The sequence below is a fragment of the Rhea americana genome, unplaced genomic scaffold (assembly GCF_003343005.1).
Source record: "Rhea americana isolate MKP2758 unplaced genomic scaffold, rheAme1 scaffold_79, whole genome shotgun sequence".
In the NCBI taxonomy this organism is placed as follows: Eukaryota; Metazoa; Chordata; class Aves; order Rheiformes; family Rheidae; genus Rhea; species Rhea americana.
Window position 1 is genome coordinate 3,091,636 of NW_028186967.1, and position 14,646 is coordinate 3,106,281.

Consider the following 14,646-nt stretch of genomic DNA (forward strand, 5'->3'; position numbering starts at 1 on the left):
CTTCACAATAGAATACTTGTATCTTTTTTTCTTGTTAATGCAAATTGTAGAACAGGAAAAATCCCTGTCAATGATGAAGAGCAAACAAATGTGCCGTATATTTATGCTATTGGAGATATACTACAGGACAAGCTGGAACTCACACCAGTGGCAATCCAGGCAGGAAGACTGTTAGTTCAAAGGCTTTATGGTGGATCAACCATTAAGGTGAGTAACCAGTTGCCTGAAACACTGTTGTTGCTCTAATTTTAAGTGCAGTGTGCAAATTTGTTAATGGAAAGCTCTTAGTAGGCTGTTAAGGATTACCTTCAATGATTGCTTTAATTTTCCCCTCACGAAGGTATTACTGTGGATATGTTCTTCTTATAGTACAGGTTGAAATTAATACCTTATGGATTCAGTAATAGTCTCTGTTTCCCAGTAAGAGATTTTATTTTTCTCTATGAGTATAGTAATAGTAGAATTAACTGAGATTATTTAATAGAACTAACTGAGATCATTTTAACGGTACTGCCTTCCCTGTAAATGTCAGCAATCACCCCAGTTTTATTAAATTCATTAATTCACAATTCACTAACTCTTACCTGCGTTCCCTAAGTAGGATGTAAAAGGAGTTTGTGATGCTCTTAACTTTCAATGCTATTTGCACTAATAGTTTAGCTTCCCATTCTTGTGTTTTCATTGTAGTACATACTGGGTTCTATTGTAAATTAAGTATAGAGACAAAGAGAGATCAGATGTACCAATAGATCRACACACTTTTCTACCTGAGAAATTGAATTCCTCAATTCATTGCTTACATTTCATACTAGCATCATTGTGGCTTGCCGTCAGGCCGTGTTAGTCCAAACAGGAGTAACCTGGTACTAATTTACACCATATCTTTAAACCAGGAAGAAAGGAAAGTGCCATTAAAGAACTGTTATCCAAGCACCTATTGATGTGGGTGTTTGTCTCTCCCTCACAACCATAGGGCATGAGCATAAAGGTTTTCTCTTGTAAAACAACTATACTCATATTGGCTTCAGTTGTCAGAYAGATTTAGAACTTGGTTGAGTTGTTTATTTTGGGTTGGCAGGTATTGCGGTAATAAAATTCTGAATCAGTGTGCATAATATCGTTACATCAGCCAAGCGCACTTTAAGAAATCTGCAGGAGTCAGGATTTTTTTTCCAATACTAGGAATATGTCTTAATTTACAGATTGTGCCAGATAACTGTTTCTCAAGGTATTAAAATCTTCATACTGCCAAAGAAAGCATCATCTCTTTCAGTGAATCCAAGAAATAAGTAACTACTTAGATGGAATCCTGGCTTACACTGCTGTTTTAAGAAATGCAGAGAAAATGATTGTACAAAGCATAATCAAGTGGTGTGGGTAGGTGAGGAGAGAATAGTAAACAGAATCTTAGTTGATCCTCGGTCACAAAAGAGTTGAAATTGGTAGAAACTAAAATTAGTAGAAGTTAATTAGCAAAATTAATTAGAACTGACCAACTTGATAGTTTTCTACAATAAAATGTCTAATTCAGTGGAGAAGGAGAGAACAGTAGATATTGTTTATCTTGACTTTAGCAAGACTTTTGACACTSTCTTCTTCTGAAGAACATTATCAGCAGGTTCAGGGAGATGATTCTTTCCATCTGCTCAGCGCTGATGAGACCACATCTGTGTCCAGTTCTGGGCTCCCCATTACAAGAGGGACATTACCATACTGGAGYGAGTCCGGTAAATGGCCCTGAAGGTGATTACAGGACTGGAGCACCTGACATGCAAGGAGAGGCTGAGAGAGCTGGAACTGTTTAGCCTCAAGAAGAGAAGGCTCAGGGTGATCTTATCAATGAGTGTACAAGCCTGATGGGGAGATTAAAAAAGATAGAACCAGACTCTTCTCAATGATGCCCAGTGACAGGACAAGAGTCCTGGGCACAAGCTGTGATACAGGAAATGCCATTTCAACATAAGAAAAAAAATGTAGTGTGAGTGTGGTTAGGCACTGTAACACATTACTCAGAGAGGCTGTGTGGAGTTTCCATCCTTCGAGATGCTCAAAACCAACTGGATACAGCCCTGAGCAAGGAGGATTGGACTAGATGATCTTCAGGTGTCCCCTCCAGCCTCAGTGGTTCTGTGCGTGATTCTGTATAACTGATATAACTGGCAATATAAGTTTGCAATGACACACACACACACACACACAAACATACATACACACACACTTATAGAGGTATAGATATAGCATTTCCCCCCTTCTCTTTTCAATGGTCCAGAAGGAACCACTGGAACACTCTAAAGCTCCAGTGAAGTCAGCAGCAAGTGTTTGGCTTCCATGGTATGTGATGAGGCACAGAGTAACATCTCCAGTTTTCACTATCCTCCCCTGGCCCCCCCTGAAATGGTTCTAGTTCRTGTCTTTGGTTCTTTGACATGTCTTAGGCTGCAGTTGATTATAAAGAAGACAGGTTTTGGGTGATGGTGTTGTCTGTGTAGTGTTTTCCGCTAAAAAAGTTGAACAGAAGAAGTTGAACAATCTACTTTTAATCTGATACATTTTAAAGCAGGGCACTGAATTTCCTCTTCCTTGTTAATCCATGCATGTTAATGTCAGCATGGCTTTAAACTGTCTTTTTGCTGGTGCTCTAGTTAACACCTCTGAGAGGGACATGACCCAGGAAAAAAAAATATGYGGCTTTCAGAGTTATGAATAACTCAGCTTTTCTTCCTGTGTTTTAGTCTACTGAAGTATTAGCCAGTGCGCTGCTATATTAATGATATTATGTATTTTTTGTTTTGTTTTGAACTACTACACAGTGTGACTATATGAATGTTCCAACAACAGTGTTCACTCCTTTGGAGTATGGAGCCTGTGGGTATTCTGAAGAGAGTGCAGTGGAGAAGTTTGGGGAGGAAAACATTGAGGTAAATGCCTTCATTTCATCTGGATTTTAAGTTCCAAATAGGTAATTTAAAATAACATTAAGAGTTGGTTAAAACAGCATTATGTGCTCTCATTTAAGGGCAAGAGGATACTAGGTACTTTTTTGTCTTTCAAGCAGTCCCTAAACATGTTCTAAAAATAGTTTCCGGTTCTGATAGTTCTAGTTACAAAAATGTTCTTTTTTGGGGAAAGTGGGCTTGTAGGTGAAATATTTGTTAAAAAAGGATTCTTTGTCTCTACAAATACTTGAGGGATAAATTAAAGGTGGATTTGTGTTGGAAGCAGTAAATTGGTTTAAATGTCAAAGCTGAGGTTCTTTTAGTTATGGTGCAGCGAATTCCTTGCCGGGGTGAATTTTCCTTTATAAAGTCAAGCAATGTTGTTGCATTCATTTTTGCTGTTTATTTTGACTATGCAAGCAGATGTGTGCTTAATTTTACTTATGTGAGTAGTCCCTTTTCATTCACTGGGATAGCTATCAGGAGTGAAATTAGACATATGTAAGCACTTACTGCCTCAGGCTGTTCTTGCAAAATAATGTGCTGACCAAGAGTATAAAAAGTGGGAGAGAAGGGAGTCTCACAGTAAATTGAGCTTCTTTTATGTCCTGTGAAGGTCCCTTGAGGAGCCTGATTTGGAGAAATAATCAGAAAAGTCRCAGTTCATAAATTTGAGAACTTGTCTCCCTCTTACGTTTATTCAAATACACTTTTTGAACTGGAGTATGGAGAAAAAAAATGTTACTTAAAACTGCTGTGTCAAGTACTTTTAAGATCACTATAGGGCAGGGGCTGAAGTTCTCTTCTGTCTACAGAGTTTGTATGCACACAGGCAAATATTTGTTATTTAGTCAAATTCTTGCTGTTACATGTGAAACACTGGACCTTTTGTTGTGGAAAATGCGCCTGCCATTTTCAAAGTCATTTTTGAAAGTGTGCTTTCAAGTATCTGGAAACATTTATATTCTGGCTAAATCCTAATTTAGTTTATTCTGGTCTCCTTATCATGTCACTGTATTGGCTTTTGCTTTTGTTTTGTATGCTTCAGTAGCATTATGGAATTGCTTTTGTCGTCCAGACCTGCTAAACTTTGGTGTTGGGTAACAGAATGTTTATAAATGCTTTATAACCCCATTAATATGGAAAACAGTGAGTTGTCTCTCCTTATTTGTGAAGTGACATATTATTACTAGAGCTGCAATTAATTAAAAAATTCTCTCAGATAGCAATCAATTTGAGATTAGTTTATAATGAGAGATGTAGGGAGTTCTGGGTATAACTGTTCCCTTAAAACATCCAGTCATTTTCTGATATGTGCTATGCAGGTGGATGGGTAGATTTATCCTCAGTTGGGCATCTGTCCAGTGATGTAGGTTGGTACAGTCAGAAAATGTGGTTTTTATGTGCACCATACATTCCTTTCCATTTTGCGGTGATACATAATCTGAGAGAGCCTGGAAAAAAAGCATTCCTTGATCTCTCCAAAATCTAGGCGCTGTGGCTATTTCTTTCCTTTTAGTGTACTTAGAAATATTTTCCCTCCGTCCCAGATAGACCCAGCGACAATACAGCTTTACACAAGGGAAGCTGCTATTTGTCTGCTTTAATGAGGGCATGGTGAACTGCAGCCTGGATGTCTGATATGCTTATGGCTTCTTTTTTAATTATTGGATGACACTAATGCTTATTTCACAGTGGCTTCTTTATTTGGTTTCCATCAAGGGAAAAGATTCTCACCCTGATTTTGAGTATTCCCAATTCTGTGTGTATGGTGATTGCTAAAGAAGAGATACTAGTTAATGGTTCATTCCTGTGCCGTGTCATGATTGATGAACGTTTTTACAGGTGTGATATTTCCAAAGCCTCATCCTCCTGAGTCTGCTGCAATTGCAGGCAGTGGTAAAGCTCCATCTTTGGAAGCAGATGATGCAAATTTAGCAGAACTTGGCAGTTTTTTGGAAGATTATCTTCTGTGCTGTGAAATTACAGATCTTGAACRTCTTTGTTGTATTTCCAGGTGTACCATAGTTATTTCTGGCCACTAGAATGGACTGTCCCATCCAGAGACAACAATAAATGCTACGCAAAGATAATTTGCAATATTCAAGATAATGTAAGTGTATTTTTTCTCCCTCCAGAGAAAACAACAGCTACGTGTTCTTGTTAGGGGCCATTAATACCACAGCTATAAATAGGGTACTTTTAACAAATTACAAGTGAATTTAAATTTCTCTACCTTTTTGAAATCTTGCATATTTATAATGAGCCAGTGTTTTTGTTTATAGAAAAATGTCTCTTAGTAAAATACAAAATCCTGAAATTGCCATTGATATATTTTTCATATATGTGAAATAACTAGAAATTGTTAAGACTTTTCATTAACTTTGATTGAATCAACACATGTAAAACATGTCAGAAGTTTTTATCTGTTGATCTTACTCCCCCTCTCTAAACTTGGCAKTTTTTTTCTGGGGAATTCTTCGCTGTGAAATTAAGGTCGCTCAGAACCTATTACATCTTGTGACCTCTACAAATGCATGTGCCTATAAAACTCTCGAGTTCATTCTAACAAGATTAATCTATCTTGCCTGCACAAATCTCATTTTCAGTGATAACGCCAGGATTATCCTTGGACTAGGATAAAACTAGGATAAAACTTCCTGGTTATGGAAATATATAGTACCTGCTGAAACACAAGCAAAATTAGATTGGTTAGGAAAATTGATGTGCTCCTCTCTGAATGATCRTCATCTGTTTAATAAAAACTTTGTTGGATTTGAATAATTAATGTGCTGATAAGAATGTATTCTTGTTAAGGTAGTGGCGTAGAACTACCAGTTCATACTATTAAAATTTGGRATCTATTTTATCTGTTTTCTGTTATCATCAGATACTGATTTATCTTCCTGCAGTTTTTTTGATCAGCATGTCACACATTTTGTAAAGTCTACGAACATAATTTTGCCCATCTCCTTTTCCTGGAGGAATTTACATGACTGTGGAAGCTGTTTTAGAAGCCATGCTGATGTTCCTAATCCAAAGTTAGCTGAATAAAAATGGGAAGACTTAATGGGGCTTTAAAGTGTTTCATTAATTTTGTTTCCATTTCTTGTCCTGAAAATTAGGAATGCATTTAAACATCTAGAGGTGGAGTTGAAAGTTATTCAGAATATGAACTTTGTTCATTAGCTATATAAATTTATAGTGGAAATTAATTATCCCAATTTCATTTGTTTGTTTTTACTTTTATATATGTACACATTTTTAAAGGGAAGTTAGGACAGTTCCATTTTGGCTATTATTTAATTTTAGGTTTTCTTCTTTAAATCATAAGGTAATTCTCAGTCCTCATACTTAGTGGAAGAAAAATAACCTTACAGTGTACTCAGTACCACACATCCTTATATGCATTTGGAGGAAGAACAGATAACTTCTGATGCCAAGTGGGCTAGATCTGTGCTCAGCAAAATCTATTTAATACTGTGAAAGCCAGTGAGGACCACGGTAGTTGGCATTTGCTAAATGAGACAAGTTTCTTTAAGTCAAGTCAGCATAACTTGTTCTCCTGAGTTTTCTGCAAGGATATATGCTGCAGTTCTACATATTTTTTCAATTGAACAGCAGTACCAATGAGAGAAGTAAAGCATGAAGAGATAATATCTTCATTGTAGACTGATATCTTTCAGTTTGCTTTGCTAATCTCTAGATATATTATCTCCCAGCGACAGCGGGTGCCGCAGAAAGAGCTGTCTTCAGTCTGTTTAGAATGTGCCTCTTGTCACATCAGTTAGCCAGAATTTTAGCTTATGACCCTTTTTACATTAGCAGCTATCAAACTGTTCTTCAAAAGAACAAAGTTCTTCAATACATGTATTTCATATAGCCACCTAGTGTAGGTGCCCTCATGTTGCAAAWCTTTGTGCGCTTGCCTGCCTTTACRCAGGCATGCAGTCTGTTGGAATGAGTGGAATAGATTGCCTGAACAAAATTCAAATACATGTTTGCAAATTGGGTGTACATGTTAATCAAGCATAGATTATACCATGTGCTAAATTTATATGCTCTTGAGGTAAGCAGATGAGTTCTGCACAAAACTTTGCAAGGAAGATGATTCTTAAGTTGAATTTTTTCCGTTGCAGAGAGAGGACAAAATGATACCTGCTGTGTCCCTTCTCTTGGCATTAATGATAATTTAAATTTGTGCGTTTACATTAATTTGTGGTGTATTTCAGGGACTGATGAAATTATATACTTTCAGTAAAAAAAATATAGAGAGAGAGCTTACAGGTTGTCTAAAGAGAACTGGATGCATGAGTGTGTTTCCATTTGACTGTTTCATTTCCATTTAGGAGAGAGTCATTGGTTTCCATGTCCTTGGTCCAAATGCTGGAGAAGTTACCCAGGGGTTTGCAGCTGCTATTAAATGTGGAATGACAAAAGAACAATTGGACAGCACCATAGGAATCCATCCAGTCTGTGCAGAGGTTTGTACACAAAGTCACCTTCATATCCCAGCTTTTGTAACATTCTGGGATAAGATGTTGGAAACCTGAAAACCAGAATTTATTAAAATGTATGGGGAAGTGGGAATTATGCGGGGGAAAAGCGCAAAGGTGATTTTTTATTTATTTTTTTATAATTAGGAAATTATCATTTGGATTTAAGCTAGGATTTTACCTGGAATTTTTTAAAGCTTATTAATTTGCTTAGTGTTTATTGAGTCCCCTAATCCAGTGCTCCCTCTACTGGGGACTATAGAATTTTCCTCCCACTCAAAAATCCATTTATAAAGGCTTCAAATACTGTTTATACTAAATTGACTGTCACGGCTTATTTTTTAGCTCATAGGAGCAGGCTTGTAGGCCTACTCAAAATAACCCTAAAAACTGGTGCCACAGAGCAGGACCAGCTACCTGATGATTTTTCTATTAAATTCTGCCCTTTTAAAGATCTCTCCTTTACCCACTCTCTGTCTTTGCTTTTAAAATGAAGCACAGGAAGCAGCACAAGCATTTCTTCTTGTGTTTGTCTTGCTGTTCCTCCTTAATGAAGACCTGAACTTTCTTCAGAGGGTGAGGGACAGCTACTCTTTGGTATAAATCAGAGATGCTTCACTGATTTTAGTGGTACTATGACCAGTTTATATTAGCTGAGGATCCCTGCAAGCTGTGTGACATCTGTTAGTAGGTCTTTGTACAGAATCTTTTTTTTTTTTTAACCTATATATATTTTGGCTACAAAGGGGAATAGCACCAGGATGCCAGTCTGCAAAAGTGAAGTCGAATTGTCTGTTTTGTTTTTCCAAAGTGATACAGTGTGAGCAATATAACATGAGCTCCATAAAGTATAGAGCTGCTAGCAAGTTGAGTCATCTTTGAAGCATCTGCAGTGAAGATTCGACCCTTTTCTGTAATACTATGTTATAATGGTGTTCTTGGAAGCACTTGAAGCCCTTGAAGTGGGGGCAGTAAGTTCTTATTCTGTCGGAGGTCCTTTAGAGGTGAAAGTCTGAGTGAGGCATTCAAACCTGTGAACTCAAGTGGGATATTAACATATGCAGTGTGAAGAGAGGATGATAGTCATAATTTATTCTGGACATATGAGCTGCTAAAATTGAAACTGAATAGAATGATGATTAGGCATAAATTAGGTAGATAATTTTATCTAATCATATGTATTGGGGTGCAGGAGGAGGAAGTTGGCTCAGGAGGAATACACAAATTAAAAGCTCAAGAGAGCAGCGATCTTTTCTACTGCCAGTATTCAAAAGGGGTTTTTTTGATGGCTGTTACTTAATCTCATCTCTTATACAGTCAACAAACATGGAAGTGCAAGGATGGTAGTCTTTAATTTTAAAAAATGCTTTAAAAATGTTGGCATTTGTAGGTACTGTGCATCTCTAGATGAACAGAATGATAGATAATATCAGCTCTCTCTCTCTCTCTCTCTTTTTTTTTTTTTTTTTAATCTTAGACCTATGAAAAGGCTAAGGGAATGGAAGTTTGATTTCAAAAAGAAAGTGATGATACTGTTAAGTCAAATACAGCCATCTTCACTGGCATTATGACCATTTAGTTTCACAAAGAGTCTCATGTGAAACACAGTATTACTGAAATTAAAGATGACTGTAAGACAGGTTCCTGTTTCTCTCTGCTTACAAATTAGAGCCAAAGTTTGCTTTCCTTGTTTGAGCAGCATCTTATTTTGCAAAGAGTCTGAGGCCAAAATGGAAATTTTTGCAAGGTAAAATACAAATCCCAGTGAATGCAGAGTGATAAGACCTTGGCCTTACAGAGAATTGCCTTTCACCGCAGACTCTACTGCACTGCTTGTAGTACAAGCAGGTATAATTGAGCATCTATGATGAAAGAAAAGTGTTTTTTTGAACGTTGGGGTGATTCTGTGAGTTAGCTAATGATTGCTTTCCAGTTACTGGATCTAAGATGTAGTCTTCACTTGAATAACTACCAAGTTCCGTCAAAAATTCATGTTTCCAATAATTACCGAATGGCTCCCAGCTGGCTCACAGGAGTCAGGGAGCTGTGCAGTCCCCACAGCAGTAGGAAYTGGCTAGCATGCCCAGAGTCTGTGATAGAGTCAAGAAGGAAGCAGATAAAGTTTGCATGTTTTCATCTTTATTGTTATTTCAAAGTGAAAAATGAAAAATCTCATATGTTGTCAGCCTGTGGATCAGAGCTGAAGAGTTAGAAATGCTATCTCAAACCATGCACATAGTTTAAATGTATTCTGTTCCTCTGCCATATACATCAGACATGTATTTGTCTTCCTGATTTGTGCACAATGCTTTACATGCTTGTAGAAAGTGGAAGAAGTATATCATTTATTGATGATGTTCTCCAAAGAGCTGCTAGCAGCCTTAATGTAGTAAAGCTTCTGCTTAGAGAACTGCAGGGCTTTCAGATTTCCATTATCTTGAGTTACTTCACTGTTATTTGCAGAACTGAGATGTGCACATTCTTTTTTTCTATGCTAAGTTTATTCTTCCTGAGAGATGCCTTGATGACAGCTAATTACTGCAACTTTGAACCATTTAGACAGAAGTGGGTTTGATTTCCTGTATTCCTTTCTATATTACATGTATGCAAAACAATGCAGCCATTTGCACGGTAAAGTTCTAGTATTAAATAAGGTTTGGTAGATTTTTTTTCTTGAAGAATTTTGATACTTTTTAATTTTACAGTAAYTATTCTTTTATATATTTTCTTTAATATGAGTTGAAAACAAGGAAATTGGGACCTTTTTGAACCARATTTGCCAAGTCTTCCTTAGCTATTGTCCAGAAGATAAAAAAAAACACAGATATAATATCTAGATCAGCAATTGATTCCACAATTCCGTAATATCAGGAATGGTACAAGGCAAAATTTTTGTTCTCTTCAAATGCTGTTGTCTGAGCTTAACCTTGCTTTCCCAAACAAGAAGCTGTCTTTGAGTCATTAAGATACATGCTCATTAGTTGTACAGACTAGAGAGTGTTATTGCTGAGCTTGTTCCTGCTGTGCAAACATAAYGGCAGTAAGACAAAAGGTGGTATGAAGCCATCTGACATCCCTTAATTGTTTCTTCTCTGCTGGAAAAAGAAGACAATAAGRCAAATTAAAAGAACAAGGGTAGTTTTTTGTGTGTATGCTATTTAGTGGCAAGGATTTTATATGTATGTTTTTCATTTATTATTTTATTACTTTGAGTAAGAAATGGCTGCAGTTTTAAGCATTATGCCCAAGTTAATTTTTGCAGAAGATTCCTTTTAACATACTAAAAATACTCCTGTTTCTTTCTTTTAAGATATTTACCACGCTCTCTGTGACTAAGCGTTCTGGTGGAAATACCCTTCAGGCTGGGTGCTGAGGTTAAAGACCCCCATTGCCGTTATTGCCAAAGACTGACTTTCATCGCTGTGGCTGACTCGTGCAATTTGGAACAGATGTTTTGAGAGAAGTCATCATCAGAACCTCTGCAGAAATGTTTAAATCTTAGCCAAAGCGCTCCGTTATCCTATGGAGAAGAGAACTGTGGGAGTTTAGTCACTTGCGGTGATTGGATGGCAATCAGCAACGCAATGGGAATATTGACTATTGAGCTGTTGCTTGGCAGGGCATTTAACAGAATGCTTTCATGAAATCACAGCCTGCAGCCAGCATTTCCTGGTGGGCAGTGATGGAAGAACTGTTAGCACAGCTGTACAATAACTTTCTTTTCCTCTCTCTTTTGTTACCTGTACAAAGAGCTTCCTAATTCAAATGTGTTACCACAAGTTCAGATAATTGTACGGTGCCTCTGTGTACTAAGCTATAAAGCTGTAATAGCAAGTTCTGTTCATGAACAAACTTTTTATCAGATCACAGTCACACAGTGAGGTATGCCTGTGGATGGGAGATTGTATCTACATGTTTGATCATGAGGAAGAAAATATCCTTGCAGAAAGGTTTAGTACCATCTAGAATAGCATCTCTCTTGGCTTCCAAATTGACTTTGTCACAATTTTTTAGAGATATTTATTTGTGAAAACATTTTTCTTGATGAGTCAGGAAAGTATTTTTAAAGCATTATTATATAGAAAAGCTTTTTTCTGATAGTCACAACCATGCGTATACACAGATGTGATCTTTTTAGCTTTATCTTGTAGCTTATGTTATTATAATTAATTCACTATGGAACTGACAGAAATCCAATTTGGAATAAATTATTTTGACAAGAGCTTTGTAGAGCTTCATTCAATTTGAATAAATACTTTCTTTTCACGTGGGCTATCATATGCTGCATTGTGTCTGGTCTGAAGTTGCYGCTTTGAACACAGCAGCATGGAGGCAGTCCTTCAGGTTCGTTGAGCTGTGCAGTCAAAAACAAACTAACCAAACAAAACATCTCACCCAGCCTCCAAAAACCGTTTGTAAAATCTTCTAGGTAGACAAGATTTAAAGCTATATTTAGTTCCACATATGCTTTGTTTTGTATTTGATTAAGAAAACAGTACTTTTTAAACAGATTTCCATTAAAAATGACAAACAGACTTACTTTCTTGAATATTCCTCCTGTGCTGGATAAACTGCATACATATTTATCAAGAAATGGTAAAGTGCCTCTTTGTAATGGAAATGAACCTGCTTTTTGATCTGGTTCTTCATTTCCTTCTGTTTTAGCAGGAGGTTACAGATTACTAATAGTTCTTGGTCTTGGGAGTTCAGTGTTGCAGCATGAGTAAAAGTTTAAATTATCCAGCTCCCTGAGCAGAAGACGTTATGCCTAAATTTCTACCCAGTAACAAATTCATTTTTTCTACTGAGTTTTCTATAATAGTGCTTTAAGTTATTTTTATAAACTCATACATAACTGAAGGATTTTTAAACATGTTTTATATGGAATCAGAACAATCTGTGGTGTTACTTTTCTGGCCAGTTCATTGAATACATGGGATGTTGCACAGATGCTCAGTTTGATGGATCTTCCAAGCAAAGAAATAGTGGTTTCTTTATTTAAGGCCAGAAGAGGCCACTTTGAAGAACCTAGTTGTGATTTTTTTTTTTTTTTTAATCTTTTGAGTTTTGAAGGTAGGTATTACTTGGAAAACTGGGCTTGGGAGGTTTTTTGTGTGCATTTTTTTCCTCTTAAAGATATAAAAAGGATATACTTAAGGCATGAATTAGTGATCTAACTTCAACTAACGTAATGTTTAACAGTGTTTGCACTAGCTGCGATATGTAACTTCCGAAAAAAMCAGGAATACAGCTTCATGAGCTGTTCAGCTATGTAGTTGTTCATACTTGGGCGCAGAGATACCAACATTTTCAAAGATGTCTGTAAGAAAGTCAGATCTTGGAGTGTAGGAATTACAGTAGGTATGAGCTTGGCTTTGCAAGGTTGGACCATATACATATCTGTCCTTTTTCATGAGTCATATCCTCATTAATAATGTACATTTTCCAAACTACTGACTTATTTATAATTTAGTAGATTTTTTTTTTCTTTAAAACTGTGAAATTGTGTGGGTTTTTTTTTTTTTTTTTCCTAACGTTTCGTCTTTTCTCCCCAGAAGGAAAATGCTTTCTGGTGTGTATTTCAGTATCATCTCTGCATGATGACACATATATTATATGATAACATCACATAAGGCTGTTTTAAATGCCAAAGCCAAGTATTTAATGTTTGTATCAAATTAAGCATACATTTGGTCATGTATGCTTTGGAAATATGTACTAGAAAATGTAATAAATTAACTGGTATTTATATTCATGCCATGTTCTATTTTTTATTAATTATTAACATTTCTTGGAACTCTTACCAGAGTGTAAGTCAAAATTTTAAGATATTTCACATGAAAATGCAGACAATCACCAATTTTTATAAACTTTAGCAGGGAATTACAGTTCACTGACAGTTCCAAAAGTTGCTGTTTTTAAGGTTCTGTCCCTGCTTTTATTTCCTTTCCCTCCAAAACTGGTCACTTCACTTCTACTTCTCTCCCCCTTGATGTGACCTATTGGGGCAATCCTGACTTTCATATGAATCCTGTATCCAAACTTGCATCCTGCCATCTCTTCTTCCTGACATGTTGCCTGCCCAGAGTCCCAGCGCAGGAGGCTCCAGCTGTGACGTTTCCCTGATGTGGCAGGACTGGTKTCAGGTAAGGTGGATCTCATGAAGATGCCATGGCCGCTGGAGATTTCTTGGTCTGGGAAGACATTGCTCTGCTGATGATCAGCGTCTCCRGCCATGACGTGCCATGCTGACGTGGCCCTTGCTGTGCAATGCTGCGCACCAGCTGGCGAATCACTGTGTAGGAGAAAAGCTGTGGCTGTGCGCTGCTAATGTGCTGTGTTGATGCAAGGCTGTGAAGAAGGTGTCAGATGAYGGAATCTCCTATGTAAGACTTGACAGACACGTTTCAGATCAAAATAAGGTATGAATCTGTATTTGCGGTGAAGTGGCAGCTCTGCCAAGAATGAGGTTTCGGGATCCCTTCCTCTCTGAAGACTGACTCTTCTGACTGCTCGGAAGTCGGTACCCCTTCTCCCATTGCTSTGAAATTCAATGCCTTGGGATAGCTGCTGGGGGTGGTTTATAGTCYGAAACAGTGATCATTTGAGAAAGGGCTTCCTGCGGCTTCCCTGTCCTTACCAACAAAGAAAACAGCTTTTCTTAACGGTAACATTTACCAATTTTTATGAGACTGGAGCTTAGTCCCTGCCTCTGATTGTGTCTCAAGTGCTCACTTGTTGCCCAGCATCTGCCTGTGGCACCTCCATGGCCTTTGGTGAAATAAAATTGAAAAAAACAACAAAACCCAACGATACGAAGAAAAGTTAAAAGCTAGAAGGGAGGTGGAGGTGGGGTTGGAGGGATTGGTGGTAGCTCTTGAAGTTGTTTCAACTCAGCCCTTGATTTTGTAGGAAAGAGAAAAAGATATCTTGCGACAATTTTGTTTTCTCAGGGAGCTTGTTTTAGACCTTGGGAGGACTTTCCCAGCAAGTATTTCCTCTGCTGGCACTTAGGGGTCAGCGTGTGATGGAAGGAAGGAAGATCCCAGAGACCTGACCAGCGTGACGTAGGTGAAAGCTACTTAGTGTTTCAGCCCGTTTTCACGYGAGGAGGCTCCTGACCTCGCTCGTCGCGCCACAGGCGACATGTTTRCAAATAAATACGCGCGACTTGTCGTCGTTTCCCCTCCGGTGCAGACGGGCTGCGACCAAGC

At 37.6% G+C, this 14,646-nt stretch overlaps 1 protein-coding gene across 4 annotated transcripts in view; it reads left to right on the top strand.

Annotated features, from left to right (window-relative positions):
• The window catches only part of TXNRD1 (thioredoxin reductase 1), a 40,949-nt gene extending 27,762 nt beyond the window's left edge, over positions 1-13,187 (top strand). For 3 of the 4 annotated variants that reach the window (XM_085322553.1, XM_085322554.1, XM_085322556.1), the window contains 5 exons: positions 51-207; positions 2,811-2,918; positions 4,954-5,049; positions 7,286-7,420; positions 10,743-13,187. In XM_085322553.1, the coding sequence (XP_085178679.1) occupies positions 51-207; positions 2,811-2,918; positions 4,954-5,049; positions 7,286-7,420; positions 10,743-10,811 (565 nt within the window). In that variant the 3' untranslated portion in view covers positions 10,812-13,187. Of the gene's footprint in view, positions 1-50; positions 208-2,810; positions 2,919-4,953; positions 5,050-7,285; positions 7,421-10,742 lie in introns of those variants that run through there. The other variant, XR_014897964.1, reaches the window with a different exon arrangement.
• Positions 13,188-14,646: the final 1,459 nt, after the last annotated feature.